Raw genomic sequence first — 19,342 nt, 5'->3', positions numbered from 1 at the left:
TGTCAAATCTCATGAATTTTTACCTGTTTTCCCTCCTTAATTTTTATACATAAAATAGTATTCAAAATAATAAAAATATACTTAAAACTTCAAGGGGATGGATGAATGAAAATTGACAGTTACTTTACTTAATTATCATTTGCTTTAGAAAATTTGGGTAAATATATTATAAATAATATAGTAATATTAGAATTTATTTAATATTATAATATTAAAAAAATAATTATATAGACACTGAATAAATAAATCGTACTAAATTTAAAATTCCCTTTTTATGATAAATCTTAAAAATTTTATTTTTGATAAAGTAATAAAAGAATTAATCAATGATCATTCAAAAATCTTAGTTATTCATTGATTTTAATGACTAGAACAACTTTGATTTTTGAAATTTATTATAAAATGAGTAAATTTAGGTAATTAGGTAACATACAAGTCTTTAAAAAATTAAAAAATTTATTTGACTTTTATAGATAAATTTAATCTTTAAAAATAATTATTTGTTATTGAATTTTACCTATGGAATATTAATCTATTTAGTTAGATACAGAGTTTATTTCTAAAAATATATATTTAAAATAAATAGATTCATCATTTTACAGTGTTATTTTTTTAATTTTCATTATTTGTGATTGCCATAAAATTCTTTGATTAATAGGCTGAAAATAAAGTAAAGACTCCAAATCCTATAAAAGGATTAATTCCCATTTGTATCAGAAAGTATTTGTAAAATGGGATAACATTTGAAACAATCATAGTGAAAATACTAGAGCAGGAGTATTATTACTATTAATATGCTACTGGTATTACTGTCTTTTGATAAGTAAAGAGCAACGAAGGAGTTATTTCAAATGATATCTTTGCTATAATAATAGGAGATAGATATAAAATTAAGAGCATAATATCTGTGAATTACATTTCTTTATCTTGATATGAGTTTACAACAGAATCTTTAGTATCAGAAATAAAGAAAGCTGAGACAAAAGCAACACCTGTAATAAATTGTGTTACAATTAACAGCGTTTTGATAGAGTTATTATATTTTACTACTAAAGCAGTTGCAATAAAGTTTGAAAATAATTCAAAAATTGTAGAAAGCAAGCAATTGAAATACAAATTTCCATGAAGTGAATTCAATAAAAAGCAGACTCCATAGTAATTAGCAACATAACTTGATAAGCATAGAGTCCAAATATAAAAATTCTTCCTTAATACTGTTCCTCTATTTAAAAATGGAAAATAATTCTCAATTATAACCATTATTTTAGAGTTCGTTTATAAGTTATTATCAGCTTAGCTTGTAATTTCATTAAAATTTTGTATTTCTTAGCCTGATACTTAGTCTTATGTAGGTTTTTCGCTAGTTGAAGACGTTTCTCCTTAACTTTCATCATCTGTATATTTTTTATGCTATTATAGATTTATTTATTTTATTTCTTGATTTGGGCTAGATTGTTAACTATCTTGAAATTACAAATCATTATCTTTTTATTCACTTTCCTGCTAGTTTTCAAAAATTCTATATTACATATCTATTTGTTGGGTAGAGTTTGGTGAGCTAATAGTTAATTTAGCTTACAAGTAAATACTTAATAATCCAATAATAAGTAAGGGAATTCCTGTGAAATGAATCAATGTATTTTTCCAAGACCCATAATAATAACTAAAGATTAGAAATATGACCATCATAAAAGGACATGAGTTATTAAGTATAGCGGCTCCATATTTTTAATAAGATTCGGGAAAATACTCCCATAAATGAACAAAAACCAATCCATAAAGAAAAGAAGAAGAGAGATACCATGTAAATAATCCAAAAATAAACATAAATGTTGAATGAGCTAAGTAAAGAGATAAGAGAGCTAATCCTGTCACAACAGAAGTCATATTAATAAACGTTTCTATTTAAAAAGATATTTTAAATTATCTAAAATTTATTTAAATAAATGGAATACCTCTATTTTCCTTTTTAAAATGCGGCGTTAATATTAAGATTATACATGCAGCAATTCTTCCAAAGTTGGCTATTGAAAAAATCCATGCCTCTATAATTTCTCTATCACAATATAAATTTAACTGCATTGTAATATTATATATTTATGGATATTCAGATTTTTCAACATACCCATTAGAATTCTAACAAGCTTATTCAAGAGAGCATTCATATTCTTTACCTTCTGAGTTCAAACAATTAAGTTTAGAGCGATAAAAAAGTATAGGAATGCTAGTAAATTAAACTGCGTTTAAGCAAAATGTAAACATTAATAATATGTATTTAATCATAAATTTATTATTTTATAAAAATCCATCTTTTATTTAGGCTTCACTATTTTATACTGCCTAATCAACTTGTTGCTACATACTTAATTCCCTATATTTAATTTATAAGCAAGTTTTAATATAAACCAATTAATCAATTAATCTTAAAAATAAGTTAATAAACAAAATTATATCAAAATTCATCTGTTTATTGATTATGAATCATCAAAATTTAATTATTATTATAAATTATTGTCGTTTTAGATTATTTTAAGATTAATCTATTTACGAAAAAATAAATTCTATTTTTTAAAAATTGTTTTATCTTAATGAAGTGGTAATTGTTATTTTAGCTTATATAAAAATTTTAATTTTTTATATTGATTATTTTATTATCTATTTATTTATAATCTGAATTGTAAATTTAAAAAAAGCATTTAATATTTTAAATTTAGTAATTTTTATGTAAAATTTATATTTGTTGTTTGGTAATCTAAATACAAATAAATATTCTTTCTTGAGCTTATTTTTATTCAATTAAATGCAAATGCATAAATTTTGTAAAAAAATAAGTAAAAAATAAATTTAACAGTTTTTAAAAAGTAGTTAAGTTAGTAGTTTATTATAAAATACTTACAAATATTATATACATCATTTAATTATACAGTGAAATTTTTTATGAGAGAATATAATTTTATTTATTTATTTAATTTATTCATTCATTAATAGTTTATTGAATATGGATAAGAAGCTGCTTCGCAAATGCCACATGTATTTGTTTTAGTGATTCTGAAGTAACCATCTTCACCCCAGTTTGTACCCCAAGAGTTTTTTACTATGAAGAAATCTTCAGTATATCCAACTATTAAAACTCCATGGTTTAGATTCACACTACTACCACAGTCTCCAATTATTCCAGAATGATATCTTTACAAAAATTTACCATCAATAGCAACTGAGACAGGTTATTAAGCAACAGCTTATTAAAGGCCTCTACAATCATATTTATTTATATTGTAATAGCCTTATATTTTATAACTTTATTGATTAGAATTATTCTTTTTGCACTTAAAGTTTGCATGACCTTCATAAGGATAACTGTTTTTGTTTTTTATTGTAAATAAGTAAAATTATCATTTTATAATAAAATAAATAAATTAATTACTCATTTTCCTATAAAATTCCATTTTCAATGACAAAATCAAAAGCGTTTTCCATAAAACCTCCATGACAACCTTTAATTAAAATAAAATAATTAAAATTTATTAAAAAACTAGAATTTAAAATTATAAATTAAAAGGTTATTTATTTTATTAAAATTTATTTTACCCGAATTTCCTTATTTTCTAGAACAATCAATTATTTGTTATTCTGAAAATCCTTTCCAATCTTTTCCTGATATTTTATGAATTCCTTCTAAAGCACCTGTAGTTGAGAATGCATAACCTGAACCACAAGAACCTTAATTCTTGACTGGAGTAACAGCATTTAAATCTCTCCAATCGATAGATGAAGGAACTTCGTCTCCTAAAAATTCTTAGGTTTTATATTGTTTAGAAGCAGGTATTTGAAGTGTTAGGTAGGTTTACTCGAATTCTTCTTCAGTTAGATGAGTAAATTAGTTGATCCCTTCAATATAAGGTTTATTAGAAATTTAGTTATGATTTTTAATGTTTTAAAGATTTTTAGCAAAAATATTAAGCCTGTACATATATTCCTTAGGATTTATTATATGCATTTTATATCTTTGTAAGTATTTTAAAAACATCATAGCAACATTCTACATATCTCCAAGCTCATTACTAGGTCTTTCTAAAGCTAAGAAAGTCAAAGCAGAAAGACTCAAGGCAATTAAAATTAGAGAAGAAACCAAAAGCTTCATTTGTTTTGAGTGTTATTAGATTTTTAAAGTTTTATTAAATTATATTAACATCTTGATTTCCAAAATTATCAAATATTAAGCTTCTTTGTTTAAGAATTTATCAGATAAATATGTAAATTTAATATTATACTTATTAATATATTGCAATACTTCCTAATAATATTTTATTTATGCTTTTCTGCTCCCTATTAATCAGAAATTAGAGAAACAAATATTATAAAATACGAAAAATAAGTTTTCTATAAGAAAAAATGCTTGTGAAAACATCAAAACTCACTTTTTTGAAAATTCTTTATTTTTAATTGAATAATTGTTAAAAAAATATTTTTTAGTTAAAATTTATTATTAAAATTTTATATTTTTCTTAAAAAGCAAAATTATTGGTTAAAAAATAGTTTCATAACCTTCAAAAACAAAGTGCAGAGAGGACTGTAAGTATAAATTTATAAGCTTTATTTATTTATTTCAAAGATTAAAATTTAAAAAATAAAGAAATCAATCAATTAATTTAAATATTAAAAAATAAATAATAGGTATTTAATATATACTTTATAGCAAATATATATGGATTAGATAAATTATATTTCTTTTTCTAGTAAAGTTAGATATTAAAAAATTATTGTTTTATGCATGATGTGCTTAACATCTTTAAAACTAATATCATTCTAGCAAGCTAAATATGCAAATTATTTTTGAAAAAAGATATTCTTTAAATAATTTAGGGATTTTATTTTTGTTGATCAAATTTTACAACTTTATTTATTAATTTTGATGTTATTAATGTAGAATCAAAAAATACCTCATCTAAGTATTTATTAAGTAATAAATTTAATAATACGTATCAGGGCTGAGTAAATTTTAATCAAATTTGATTCTAATTTACATTTTCAATTATTTTTAAAAAATAAAAGTCGTTTATTTAAAGAAGTTCTTTAAAATGATTTTAGTTCCTAAAAATTAATTTAAATACTTTAAAAAAATTTTTGAAATGTTTTCTTAAAATAATCTTTGATTTGTTTTAATTCTAATTTGTAATTTAATAAGTTCAAAATTAAAAATTAATAAATTAAATTTAAATTAAATAATAGAATAATTTTAAATCATTTTTAGTATCTATCTATATCTTCAACTTTTTTAAAATATTATTTGAAATTAAAAGGTTAAATAAATATTTTACTTATAAATAATGTATTTTAAATTTTAAAGCTTAAATTGAATAATATTTCTTTAAAGATATCACTTTTGTATGCAATTTAATCTTTGTTACTTCTTAAATTAAAGTATTTAATTTTAATATGACACATTATTAAAACTCTATGTATAAAAGAATAATAGTTAAAGTCAATAATATTTAATTAAATCATTATTTTTTTGTGAAGCAATTAATTTCTTTTTTGTTTGTTTACATATTTTTTATAATTAAAATTACATATTAAATTATAAAATTGATTAAAAGATGATAAGATAATATTTAAACAATTCAAAAGACATTTTGATGTAAATTATATGAATTTAACAATAAATATGACGTCTTTTTGATATTAGCAATCCTCATATGTAATAAATTTCTAAACAGAAATAAAATACTAAAGTAGTTAAAATAATTGAATAAAGAAGAAGAATTTTTTTATTTTAAATAACAAAAATTTTACTTCCTCAAAAACATTTGAAATAATTATTTCAATCAATTAAAATTATAGTTTTAAACTTATTTTCTATCAATTTAAAATAAAATATTCTAAAAAATTAAATAAATTACTTATTATTAACTCATTTTTATTAAAAAAATATTAAAACTTTTTGAAATTCTTGTTTATTAAAAATATTTATATTCAAATTATATATAGTATTTTTAAAAAATTAAGAATTTTTTTTTCAAATTTAAATTAATAAATAAATAAAAATAAATATTTTAAAATAATATAAATTTTATTTATTTTATCTAAGTTCAACATGCAATCAATATTAAAATGATTTAAGAAATGAAAAGTAAAATTTCTTTTTAGATACCTATTTAGATAAAAAAATAAAAATTTAATAAAAAAGAAAAAGTAGAATCTCATTCTTAGCTTAATTGAATAATTTAAGATATTTTAAGTGTAATCAAAATATTTTGTATATAATAATTATAAATTTGTAATAGTCACAATAATTAATAGGGAAAATATAAACTAAATAGAAGTTTTAATTATTTAAATAATCAAATAAATAAATAATAGCTTTAATGAAATATCAAAATTGCTAATAAATATTAAAATAGATAAATATATTTTTCTAGACTAAATGAAATATTTAAAATATAGATAAGTTAAATCAAATTTGTCTCTAATTATCTATTTTTCTTATATAAAAGCAATTCTTTAAATAAACTATTATTACAAGCAAAAGATTTTTATTTGAGTTATTTTTTAACAAGTATTTTAATCAAAAAGTAATAATTTTAAAATGCAAAGTAGTCACAAAGCAATGAAATTAATATATTTATTCATTTCTCTATCTATCTAACTAATGTATATTTATTTATTTGCTTTCTTTCATATCTAAATTTTAGATAACTTTTAATCCATTTCATATATTTCATCTAATTCAATGTTTTAAAATTCTTCTTTTTTTAGTGGTTCTTTAAGAGGTTCTTGTTAACTACCACTTTAAATTTCAATAAATTAAGTAGAGAAATAAGAAGCAGCTAAACAAAATAGACCGTAACCTATGAAAGGACTTAAATTCAACTACTCCATAAAATATTTGTAGAAAGGTATAGCATTACAGGCAATCATAGCTACCATATTAGAGAAAGAAAATTAAATTTAATGATATTTTGTTGCAAAGACTGTATTTTAGTATTTAATTAAAACAGTCCACATTATTTCATAACTAACTTTAGCTATAACTACAGGAGATAAGTTGATGATAAGAGACGAAAATGAAGGATTTTAGCTAAAGTCATTACTAACAAATATACAAGATGTAAATGAGAATCCTATTATAAAGTATGTAGTGACTATAACATTTTTGAGATTCATTCTCATTACAATAATTACAGCCATCACACTTGCTAATACTTCGAACAATGTTGACATAAGGTTATTTAAATACAAATTACCTTGTAATGTATTTAATTAGAAATAGCATCCAAAATAGCATAAACCATTACATGTCCAACCTAACGACCATATCATCAAGTTGTCTCTTAATTATTTATTATTCTTGACATCTTAATAATTTTCTTTGAGCTTCTCCATTGTGGATTAATTTATCTCTACAGGAATTTCTTACTATGACTAGAGTTATTTCTACTCTTCCTATACTTATTCAGCAAAATTAATGTATTCACTATTTCTTTCCATGTAAAATTTAAGAGCAAAGCTGCTAACTCCAATTAAAAAAAGTGGAATTCCAGTGAATTAAATTAGAATATTTTCCCAGGTACCGAAGAAATAACTATATGCGATAAAGACTATCATAATTCCAGGCCAAGAAGTGTTAATATATGCTGAGCCATTCTCTGAGATAATATAAGGATAGACATCTGTAATGTGAGTGTAGATTAATCCATAAAAGACAGAAAAGAGTAGATACCAGGTAAAAAAAGCTATGAAAAACATTTCAATTTCTTAAAGATATTCTAATGACATTAGTACTAGTCCAACTATAATGAAGCTTCCAAATATCACATATTCTAATTATTTAAATTTACATTAAAATAAGTTAAATTATAAAAGTATGGTAAAATTGAAATAGAGTATCCACTTCTTAAATAAAGTAAATAAGCTTTATGAAATGTTAATGAAGAATGGAAAATATTTATTTATTTATTTCTTTTATTTATTTAATACAAATGGTAAATTTAGAAGTTTTCTGTTTAGTAATTTTGTAATTATTATTAATACTTCACTATTTAATATAGTAATAAACTACATTTTATATAATTTTCAAAAAAAATTTGGGTCTAGTCGGTTGTATTCATATTTATATCAAATATATTTAACTTTCTGAGTAATTGTCACAAATTTTTATGTAATACTTTAAAATTTACAAATTAATAATTAACTAACTAATTACCTTTTATTTATTTTTTAACTGGAAAAAAGATAAGAATCACATAAGCTATGAGCTTTCCAAACTGACCAAGGGTTTGAATCCAGGCTTCCAATACTCTTCGCTCGCAGTATAAATCAAGCAAAGAAACAATACTTCCAATTTAAGGGTATTCTGTTTATTCTACAAACCCATATGGATTAGCACAGGCTTATTCAGTCGAGCATGAATATAAATTATTATTCGCATCTATACAATTCATTTTTCCTCTATAAAATAAGAATGGGATTCCTGTAAAAGTAGTTCCATTAAATCCATATCCTAATGCAAGTAATAAAAATTTTAAGTAATAAAGCTTAGGGACATTTTTAATGATTGGTGTTTTAGTTGAGCTAGAGCCGTGCATTTTCTTAAACTTTTGTTTATTTTTTAAAATTAATTACTCTTTTTAATTGTTTTTTATAAATTGGTTATTTGTTTTGATACTATCTTACTATTTCTAATACTTTATCTTCAAATTGTTATCAAAAAAAATTATCAATTACTTTATTTTAATCTCGAATCTATGGTTAACTCTAAAAAAGACTATCTCCATACATATGGCTTGTGTTATATATATATTTATTCGTATTGCTTATATTTAAGATAGATCTTAAATCACTCTCTCCATCACAAAAATATCTGATGATATCATATATATAAATAAGTCTTAACATAATTTAAAACATCTGTTTAATACCATATTTTACTATGTGTGTATAATCAAACAAAAACAATCAATCATATTTGAATTATATACCTATTCTATTTTTTTAAATAAATTTACAATTTACACAAATTCAAGAAACGAATGTGAACAATTTAATACTTATATACATATATAGATATATAGATATCTAATAAATATTGTTAAAGTAGAATTTTACATAAATTAAAATAAACGAATATAGATTATTGTGTAAATAATTGATCTTTTAGGCTTTTTAAAAGATAAAGATTCTTTCTAAAAATATAAAATGATCACAATATTTCAACTTTTAAATAAAAATTAACTAGTTAATAAATGGATAAAATATTTGAAACAGGCTAAGAAAAAAATGTAAATATTTACTAATAGAATTAACAAATTAATAATTATACAAATTATATTTTGAAATAAATAAATATTGGTTGATTCACAAAGAGATTTGATAAGAAAATAAACAACATATATGATATAATATAAAATAAAATTAATTAAATAACAAATTATATGTTTACATATTTTTGAAACAGGATACTTATTTCACTTGAATGCAAAAATTTTAATTTAATACCTTAATAACATAAATAATAATCTGCTTACAATTACTAATTTTTTAATGAAGCAATTAATAAAAAATATTTATAGCCCAGCACTTAATACATCATTTATTATTTATAATTTTATAACTTTCTGATGATATTTAATTTATTTATCTTTGCATTATAAAAAACTGCTTATCTTTAATCTCAAATAATAAATCAATATCGGCAAATTTAATTTATCATTTATTAGATTGATAACAATAATTAAATAATTAGATTATTTTATTTTTACTAAAATTAAAATTTCAGCTGAAACTATGTTTAAATTATAGAAAAAAATAAATATCAACATACTAAATGAAGAATTTAAAATGGTGATTAAATTTTAAAAATTGTGAACAAATTAATTATTTTAAATTTTTAATAAAATAGCTAACTAACTTGATTAATTACTATTTATTCATGCATTCAAGATTATTAGAATATGCATTTTTAATTTAATAGCTTACTTATATAAACAATTTTATTTTTATTTTTAGGATTTATATTAAAACTAATTTTTTAATTCTATGCTGATAGCTTATAGAAATTTTTTCAATCCTCTTCAGGCTCCTCCTCACCTTCTTCACCTTCACCTTCTTCTCCTTCTTCACCATTTTCTACCTTTTCAACTATTGGTTCGGGCTTCTTTTTAACTTCAAATTCAAAAGCATTTTTACATTTTTTTAAAGTTTACAACCTTTTTAATAATTTTCCTCTGAAGTAGAATTCGAATCCCCACTAGCATAGAGCATCTAGAGCTGCATCTTGAGATTGTATATATTGAGATAATTCTTCTATAAACTCTTCATAGTTTTTACCGTTTGCAGTTAATTCTCCATTCTCATTTTTAGCAAATTCTACTTTATATTCTTTGTAGCATTTTTGGAAAAATTGAGTACCATTGCTTAGTGACATTTAGCTTTAATTTTCCATAACACGTAAGTTATTTGCTTAAGCTGGAGAACCATTTACGTTAGCTTCTTCTCCATCAGCTACCTAACTAGCTTCTATATTTTTAGGAGGAATACCTTCAGTACTGGTCCAGAAACTAACAAGTTTGTTCAAGTATTCTTATTCTTCAGCCTATTCAAACATTCCTTTTGAAGCTATTTTTATATTTTCTAAGTACCATCCTGTGATTGGTCTTTTAGTTAAACTGTATCCAAGATAATAGCTATTCTAAATTGTTGGTGATTCTTCACTTGGAGGTTATTGAATTAGTTAATCAAATTGTATTTTTTCCATGAGATTGACACCATCAATAGCTATATTATTGGAATAATCTTCTATACCCATTCTACTATTCTTAAGTACTTCATTTTCTTTTTCTAATTTATCTGCTAGCAAATTCTAATTATTTTTATTAAGTTATTTAGATTTATTAAAGAATTTGATCAGCCAAAATAAAAAATAAATTATTATTTTTATTTTTTTTAAAGTAATATTCAGCTTATTTTGGTTAAAAAAAGGTAATATTCTGCTTATTCTGGTTTACAAAAAATAAATCATTTAGTTAAATCATTTTATTTTGTAGAATTAAATTTTTGAAAAATTAAACTTTTTAGTTATTTTTTAATCATAAATAAATGATTAAATAAATAAAAATAATTTAAATTTGAAAAGTCATCTTAAACTAAGACCAAATTTGTTTTTTTTAATTATTTGATGCACATGATTAAATTTATTTTTTATATTTAATTTGATAAAATGAATAAAATTTTAAAAGTAGAGTAAATCATTTACTAAATTAGGTAGCTTAACAAAGAAAAAGAATCCCCAAACATCATCTGGAACCTTAGAAAAATCAACAACAATCGCTTCATCATCAGAAGCTTTTTTGGTTAGATCTCTAATATTGCGTTTGTATCTAATATATTTATTTAATGAGGGGTTTTGGTTATTAGGTCTCAAGTTGTCTTTGTCAATCCTGCTTATAATTTTACCATCTTTTTAAATGGCAAATGCAACAAGTTCAAGCAATCTATCTTTCTTTGTTTATACATAAAATTGAGAGTGGGCTAATGTGAATCCTATTTTTTTCAAGTTGTTAACACTGAAGCCGAAATAATCATTTGTTATTTCAGGAAATTCCTCTTCTAATATTTTAGCTCTTTATTCTTCAGTTATTTCTGAGTTATCAACTTATTCTATTAATTTTATTTAATATAATTAATACAAATTTATTTTTACTCATCTTAAAATAAAACATTTAAAAACCTATTTTGGATTGTTTTGAATTTTATTTAAATAAATTTAATTAAAATTCAAAGGTTAAAAAATAAATATTAAAATCTAATTAAAAATTTATGCTAATAAGATATTTTTAAAATTGAAAAGATAAATCTGATTTTTAAATATTTGATTAAATTTTTACCTTGGAGAGCATTATACTTTGTGTTAAATGTTTCTTTCCACTCATCAAGAGTTCCTTCAAGGAATCTGTTAATATGCTTGCCAAAATGTGTTGGAAGCTTTTGAGTGTCTTTAAAGCAAACTCTAATTAATCTAGTATTTTAAGAGTCATTTATTCTACGTTCAGCAGCTTTACGTTTTTTCTTTTCAATAACTTTAAGGTGGGGTTACTTTTGCTCTCTGAGTTAATGTAATGTTATTTAGTCAAAAGTATTTGTTATACTATCCTTTAAGGCTTTACGCTCTTAAATTTCTTTAGAAGTTTCTTCTACTAGCCAATCAATAAAATCTGTTTCAATACTTATTTTTAAGTCGTTTGGATAGTAACCTGCATTGTACAATTTTGATATGGCATTAACCTTTACATCTCTAAGATAATTTCTAGCTATAGAGTAATTTTAGACTCTGTGTAAACAATCTATTTTTTAATTTTCTTTTTGCCTATAGAGGTCAAGAAGACGATCTTTTTCTTTCATTGTATTTACTTCCCTTTCATATATTTGGAAAGTCTTTTTCTTCTCTGCATCTCTTCTATGATCGTATTATCTTTTAAATTTACGCATATTTAATATTTCTTCATCTTATTCAATTTCTAGCATAGACTATTACAAATAAAATAATAATTTAGGTTTGCTTTTTAAGATTATTCTGAAATTTTGTAAAAATAATTTTCACAACTAATAACTTATTTTAAATAATATACTTGCTCTAGTGTTTTGGTTACTATAACATCTACGATAGGTGTGACTTCTCTGTCAAAGTCAAACAGTTCGTACTATTTTATTTTAAACTGTTAAATAAATAACCAGATATAAATTAATAAATACATCTTCGACTTATGTGTAAGCATCAATACCAGTTTTTTTGGGTACATATTTAGGAGAAGGAGGCTTTGGAATAAAATCGTCAGTCTAGCAATCTATTTCTGCTTGAATTGGTGGTATAGTGTTAATATTGTCAGTCAAGAAAAACTCTAAATTGACATCTATTCTAGGATTAGGAGATGGCTTAATATCATAAGGAGCCATACGTTTTTTATTTTTTTTGAAGTTAATTAATTATGCATTCATATTTTCTATTTTTATTCTTTCTTTTTCCAGTCTAACATATTCCTATTCTTATTATACAGGATTCATCATCTTGACTTTTTTATCTTACATAAGTAAAGCAAATGTTTACTAAGACTTTGTTTCAATTTCCTCTTCTTATTTATATTTTTATCTCCCCTTAACTACCTTTGGTTCTGCATCGAAACTGTATCCATTTCTAAAAAAATAATTTTATATAATATTTTTTAAAAAGAATATTTTAATCAAAAATAAAATAAAATGCTTCCTTATTTCCTTTATATAAAATCACTCTAATCAATGAATGAAATTGTAGTATTTCCTATTAAAAATTATTTTTTTTTAAATAAAAATTTGTGTAAAATCTCTTCTTGTATTAAATAACTTATTGGCCTTGTTTAAGTTGTATTTGTAAGATTAATTTATTGATACTTAGCTCAAACTTGATAAAATTTTAAATTTAAATTCATTTTTATAAAAAACATCTAAATTTATTTGTGAAGATTTTATGGAAAATTTCTTATAAATTGACTAAATTTTTCAATTAAACTGAGTTTTATGTACAACTGACTAATTTGTATTTCTCTATGCTTGTTTAATGGGAATGCATTAATTTTTCAAGGAAATCATTTTATATTTTTATGTTTATTTTCAATATTTTATTTATAATTACTGTAACTTCTTTTTAGAAATTAATTATTTAGAAAGCCAATCGAATCCAATGTTAACTCCAACACCGCTTACAGCATCACTACCCTAAATAAATATCTCACGATCGCTGACCATGTTTAACCCAAGATCAGATGCAATTTTTTTAATGCTGCCTCCCTTATCCTGCTTATTAAGATAAAGAAGGAGTGGAACTTCTGCAAGTTAAGGTTCTTCAATAATACTCTATATATACTAACGTGCTTCATCATAACGTTGATCATCAGAGCCATCAACAACAAATATGATACCTTGAGAATTTTAAATATATTCTCTCCAACTTTCTCTGTTGTTTGCTTCTCCTCCTACTTCATATATAGCATATCTTGTTCCATTAAATTCCATTTATGACACATTTATATTTTAAGTTGGTACTTATTGTCCTGCATCACCGAACTTCAAACGATTGACGAGAGAAGATTTACCAGCGTTATCTAAACCTAAACACAAAATTCTTTACTGCATTGCTCAAACTCTTTTCTAATTTTCTTTCTTTTCCTTGTTTTTTTCACTCGAAAAAATTTGAATTTTAGCTTGCTTTTATTGCTCTTTTTCTTGTATTCTATTTTAACTTGTTTGCTCTTGGCCCTTGTTGTCCTTAAGCTTTTAATATTATTGAATCTTTACAGATATTCTTCTTTTGTTTTTCTTATAGTAATAAAAGCAAAAGATTATTTTATTGTTAATTATTTTAAGTTTTAATAATCTAATACACCTTATTACTAAATGAATGAAATCAATGTTGATTTATACACTGATTTATTAATTTATTGTATGCAAATTATTTATTTCCTTTCATTCATTTTATCAAATAAATGGATATTTATAACTTAAAAAAAATAGACTTTGTTTTTAATGAATTTAATAAATTTATGTGTTTGTTTGTTTGTTTTCTTGATTTTTAAATGCTTTTTAAGTAAATAAATTTTTTATTAAAAGTAAAATTTTGATTGAATTTAAGTTGTACATTTACATAGTAAATTTGAATAACGATTAAGTTCTATACAAATTATGAAAAATATTAATTCAAATTTTGACAAATCTTAATTAATTAAATAAATAAATAGCTAGCTATTAAAATGTTTTGCAGAATTAAACTTCTGAATGAGTTGTTTGAATATTTAATTAATAACAAGAATAAAAATATACAAAGTTGCTTAGTTTATAACAAAAAAAAGAATATTGTTGTTGATTATTTGCAGAATTTATTATTTAAATTTAGTATTAGTAATCCATCATTTAAGCAATAGACTCCTTATTTTGCATGCTATTTTATAAAAATTTAATTGCTCATTGAATTTGTGAATTATGTAAGATGGATTTATGTATGCATTTATTTATTTATGTATGTATGTATGAATAAAGGTATCAATTAAATATATTAGAGAAATAAGAAAAAATTCTTTTGAGATAAATGTTGTTTGATTGATTGTTTTATTTTTGAGTTTTTATTTTAAATTAAAGAGAAAGTTTTTCAGATTCCTTTGTACATTTTTTATTTTATTTATTGTGAATTTAAACTTATTGATTGATTTGATTAATCGATTCAAAATTTTGGCTGGCTTCTCATCAAATCACTTTATGCTATTTCATTGAGAAGCTTTTTCAGCTGAGGCATTTTCCTTTTCTTTATTTTCATGAGTGTTTGATTCACCCTCAATAGTGGATTCAGCCTACTCTTGCACCTTTTCGGCATCATCTTAAACTTATAATTCTAAATAAGCTTTGTAATTTGACTTGGGAGGGAAAGGTCTTTCACCCAAAATAGTTGAAATTTATCTCAAATCTAATGTTTCCTTTTCTAACAAAGCACTTGATAACCTAATTAGATATTAATATTTGACAATTAATAAATTGTAAACTTTTAAAAAAAGAAATACCCTTCGATTTAAGATCTATATTTCTTAATGAGATCTCTTGTTCTTTAGGTAGCTTCGTCAATCAGTCTCTTAATTTCCTCATCAATTAACTAATTTTTAACAATAAAAATAAATATTTGAAATACTAGATGTGTTATGAATGTACTGTATTTGTCTAATCAGAATAAGTCTTGCTGTAATCGTTTTCAATGTAACCTACATAACCAAGCTTTTCACTCATACCGTATTTTGTTACAAGAGCATGACATAATTCATAGGCTCTTTTCAAATCATCATAAGCACCAGTAGTGATCTTACCAAAGAACTCTTCTTCAGCACATCTACCACCAAGGATAGTGCATAATCTATCTAATAATTCTTCTTTTGATTCAAGACTGCTTTCGTTTGGTAAATACTAAGCAAAACCTAAAGAACCCTTTGTTCTTGGTATGATTGTAAGCTATTTTATAAAACAAATATTATTAAATTTCTCCTTCAGCCCACTCATAAATATCATAAAAAGAATGATTAATTTTATAGTAAATACTTTAAGTAAAGGATGACCACCTTCTAAGAACCATGATGTTACAGCATGACCTGATTCATGAACAGCAACAATTTTTCTTTCTTCTTCTGAAACAATTCTCTTCTTTTCTAAACCAGCAATAACTCTTTCAGAAGCTAATTCAAAGTCAATTGATTCAATAAATTTTTTATTTTTTCTAGCAGCCATGATAGCAGCTTCATTACATAAATTCATAATGTCAGCACCACTAAAACCAGGAGTAAGAGTAGCAAGACGTTTAGCATATTCTTCCATAGTTTTAGAAGGATGAAGCTTCAAGGGTTTTAAGTGGACCATGAAAATCTATTTACGACCATCAATATCGGGATTTGTTACTTCAATAGTTCTATCGAAACGACCTATTAAATAATTTTAGTTTTTTAAAGATTTAAATAAATCATATCAATCATACCTGGACGAGTAAGGGCAGGATCAAGTAATTCTTTTCTATTTGTAGCAGCAAGGACTATGACATTTGCATCAGTACCGAAACCATCCATTTCAACCAAAAGTTGATTTAAGGTGTTATCTCTTTCATCATTACCACCCATCTTGTCTAAATATTTCAAAAAATAAATCATTTTTCACACATATTAAAATTTAAAAAAAGAATAGTTTACTTTCTCTCTTACGACCAACAGCATCGATTTCATCAATAAAGATAATAGATGGTGATTATTGCTTAGCTTATTTGAATAAATCTCTCACACGAGAAGCACCAACACCGACGAACATTTCAACGAAATCAGAACCTGAAATGAAAAAGAAAGGAACTCCTGCTTCACCAGCACAAGCCTAAATAATAAATAAATGAATCATAAGTTTAATTAAATTTTTTTTAGACAGGTAATGGATATTACTTTAGCAAGAAGAGTTTTACCAGTACCAGGTGGACCAGTCAAGAGAGCACCCTTAGGAAGCTTAGCACCGATAGCTTTATACTTAGCAGGTTTTTTCAAGAAATCAACAAATTCTTAAATTTCTTATTTAGCTTCATCTTGGCCAGCAACATCTTTAAATCTGGTTGTTACCTTAGAATCAATACCAAAAACTTTAACATTTGATTTACCTTTAATTCAAAAAAATATTAATTTTTCCATTCAAATTTTGAAGAAAAAAATTTTTCTTACCCATACCAAAGATATCTTAGCCACCGCCACCACCCTTCATACTTCCAAGACCGCTCTTCATGGATTTGTAGAAGAGGTAACCGATTGCAATAGTTGCCATAGTGGATAACCATGAGAAAGAATAATCAAGTGTTTTATTTAAATCGACAAGGTATTCAAATGAAATAGGAATGAGAGTTTCAATATCTCTTCCTTTTTCGACTTGGTATTATTCAACCTATTCAAGGAAGTGATCAACATTTCCTAAAACAATTTTTTTAACTGATCCATCCTTAGTTACAATTTTAGCATAAGTTTTCAAATTGTTTCCAATTGGTAATCTTTATATAGCGATAGATCTAACATTATCAGTTTGAAGATAATTTTTATAGAATTCCTATTTAATAAAATTTTTTTAGTTTATTTTTATTTAAAGTTATTAATTGAAATTTAGATTTAGAATCAAATTTTCATCTCAATCAAGTAATAAATAAGTCAGTAATTAAGCAAGTAAGCGATTTATTGCTTGAAGGATGGATATGAATCTAATTCTGGAAATTTCGCTTATAAATCTGATATATTACAGTATAAGATATATATTGTTGAGTTTCGTATTAATAATAGAGAGAAGGTCCTAAGATAGAAATAGCAATAGCTGCACTGATATATTTTTTATTGTTTCCACTATTCCAGAATTCTTTAAACTTTTTGGCAAATTCAGATTATGAAGAATCTTCATTTTTACGCTTATTTTCATGCTCATTGTGATCTTCTTTTTCATCATCTTTCTTTTCATTTTGATTTTCTTCTTATTTATTTTTTTACTCATCTTTCTTTTTTGAATTTTTGTCTTCGAATCCAAAGATTTTAGGACTATATGTAAATGACCAATCTTTCTTATTTTTATCACTTTCATCTTTATTAACTTCCTAGTTATCTTATTGTTTGCTTTCTGTAGAAGATTCTTCCTTTTTCTCTACACTTTACTTGCTAGATTTAGATGACTACTTATCATTATTGCTTTTTCTATTGAATTTCTTGAAAGGGTCATCATCTTCTTCATTAACCTATTTCTACTTTGAAGCGCTTACATCTTCTGTTTCTTCAACTTCTTCTTTATCTTTTCTATTTTCCTTTTCAAGCTATTCAACAGCTATAAAATAATTAAGAATATATTATTATGGCTAATCTTGATATTTATTTGAAATAAAGATAAAAGTTGAAAATGAATATCTGAATATTAAAATATATTCATATGCTTGGATACAATAATTCTCCATATTTAAAATCCTAGAAATTGCTTTTGTAGATCTATTTCCTTATTTCTTCCTCATTTCGTATTAATCATAATCAAAATAATTTATATTTACTCTATTCACCTTAAGACTAATCAGCTTTCTTTTTAGACCTTCTTTTGAACTTCTCAAACCCTGTTTTTTAAATAAAATAACATTTGTAAAATATTATTATCAAATAAAATAAATGTGATTTTGTTTGTGCAAATGAAAAGTAATCCAAAGTTAAATCTTGATTGTTTAAACTTGAGGAAACTAGAACAATTGTGATGATATTCAACTAGTAAAAAATGAAAATATTTTGTTATACCTTCTGGAGCTCTATCTTCGCCTTCATCATTGTTGTTATTCCTAAAGTAATATTTGTTTCTTAAAGTCAATCCAATAAAATTTTTGGATTGCAAGTAAGATTTTTGGAGTGAAATGAGATTTTTAACACCTCTAGATAACATTTTGCTTGGACTTTCTATGTATCTATATATCTTTATTTTTTATTTAAAACTAATTATTATCAAATGCACTATATAAATGTATTAATATTAATCGATCTTTCTTTATTTCTTTTCTTTCTATTTTGCTCGATTCTTTCAAATGATATTTTATTCATTCACATTACAATGGAAAGCAAGCAACATTTCTTATTGTTTCTATTAATCTTTCATACAAATTCAATAGATTTTTTTTCTTTTTATGTAATATCACTATTTAATATAAATAATTTTATAAATCCTAAGTTTCAGTGTTAAACTAAGCACAAACAAACAAACACTCACAAATAAACATATCTATTTTCTTTTCCATTTTTATTTTTCAGATTTT

The 19,342-nt window shown here is 23.2% G+C and overlaps 5 protein-coding genes across 5 annotated transcripts; all 5 read right to left on the bottom strand. All coding sequences in view use genetic code 6, as the record gives it.

The window, feature by feature from the left end:
• Nucleotides 1-591: 591 nt before the first annotated feature.
• TTHERM_00418250 (transmembrane protein, putative) lies at nt 592-2,361 on the bottom strand (the record flags this gene model as incomplete). Its single annotated transcript, XM_001007286.2, has 2 exons — nt 592-1,901; nt 1,956-2,361. The coding sequence occupies 2 exons, from the start codon at nt 2,359-2,361 to the stop codon at nt 592-594; spliced, it is 1,716 nt and encodes a 571-aa protein (XP_001007286.2).
• Nucleotides 2,362-2,978: 617 nt separating this feature from the next.
• Nucleotides 2,979-4,141, bottom strand: TTHERM_000418249 (papain family cysteine protease; the record flags this gene model as incomplete). The annotated part of the gene is made up of 3 exons (XM_012795402.1): nt 2,979-3,357; nt 3,425-3,494; nt 3,589-4,141. 3 exons carry the CDS (start codon nt 4,139-4,141, stop codon nt 2,979-2,981), a joined length of 1,002 nt encoding a protein of 333 aa, XP_012650856.1.
• A 2,534-nt stretch (nt 4,142-6,675) lies between these two features.
• On the bottom strand, nt 6,676-8,585 carry TTHERM_00418260 (papain family cysteine protease; the record flags this gene model as incomplete). Its single annotated transcript, XM_001007287.2, has 2 exons — nt 6,676-7,820; nt 8,204-8,585. 2 exons carry the CDS (start codon nt 8,583-8,585, stop codon nt 6,676-6,678), a joined length of 1,527 nt encoding a protein of 508 aa, XP_001007287.2.
• Nucleotides 8,586-10,060: 1,475 nt separating this feature from the next.
• On the bottom strand, nt 10,061-14,160 carry TTHERM_00418270 (radial spoke 3 protein; the record flags this gene model as incomplete). Its single annotated transcript, XM_001007288.3, has 6 exons — nt 10,061-10,858; nt 11,252-11,655; nt 11,883-12,522; nt 12,624-12,695; nt 12,748-13,186; nt 13,661-14,160. The coding sequence occupies 6 exons, from the start codon at nt 14,158-14,160 to the stop codon at nt 10,061-10,063; spliced, it is 2,853 nt and encodes a 950-aa protein (XP_001007288.2).
• Nucleotides 14,161-15,284: 1,124 nt separating this feature from the next.
• TTHERM_00418280 (ATP-dependent metalloprotease FtsH) lies at nt 15,285-18,975 on the bottom strand (the record flags this gene model as incomplete). The annotated part of the gene is made up of 11 exons (XM_001007289.1): nt 15,285-15,516; nt 15,576-15,664; nt 15,721-16,014; nt 16,102-16,478; nt 16,532-16,675; nt 16,740-16,914; nt 16,980-17,188; nt 17,250-17,625; nt 17,813-18,381; nt 18,599-18,658; nt 18,834-18,975. The coding sequence occupies 11 exons, from the start codon at nt 18,973-18,975 to the stop codon at nt 15,285-15,287; spliced, it is 2,667 nt and encodes an 888-aa protein (XP_001007289.1).
• Nucleotides 18,976-19,342: the final 367 nt, after the last annotated feature.

This window comes from Tetrahymena thermophila (assembly GCF_000189635.1).
Source record: "Tetrahymena thermophila SB210 genomic scaffold scf_8254814, whole genome shotgun sequence".
NCBI lineage: Eukaryota > Ciliophora > Oligohymenophorea > Hymenostomatida > Tetrahymenidae > Tetrahymena > Tetrahymena thermophila.
Note: the sequence above shows the minus strand (reverse complement) of the source record. Positions and strands in the feature narration are given on the sequence as shown.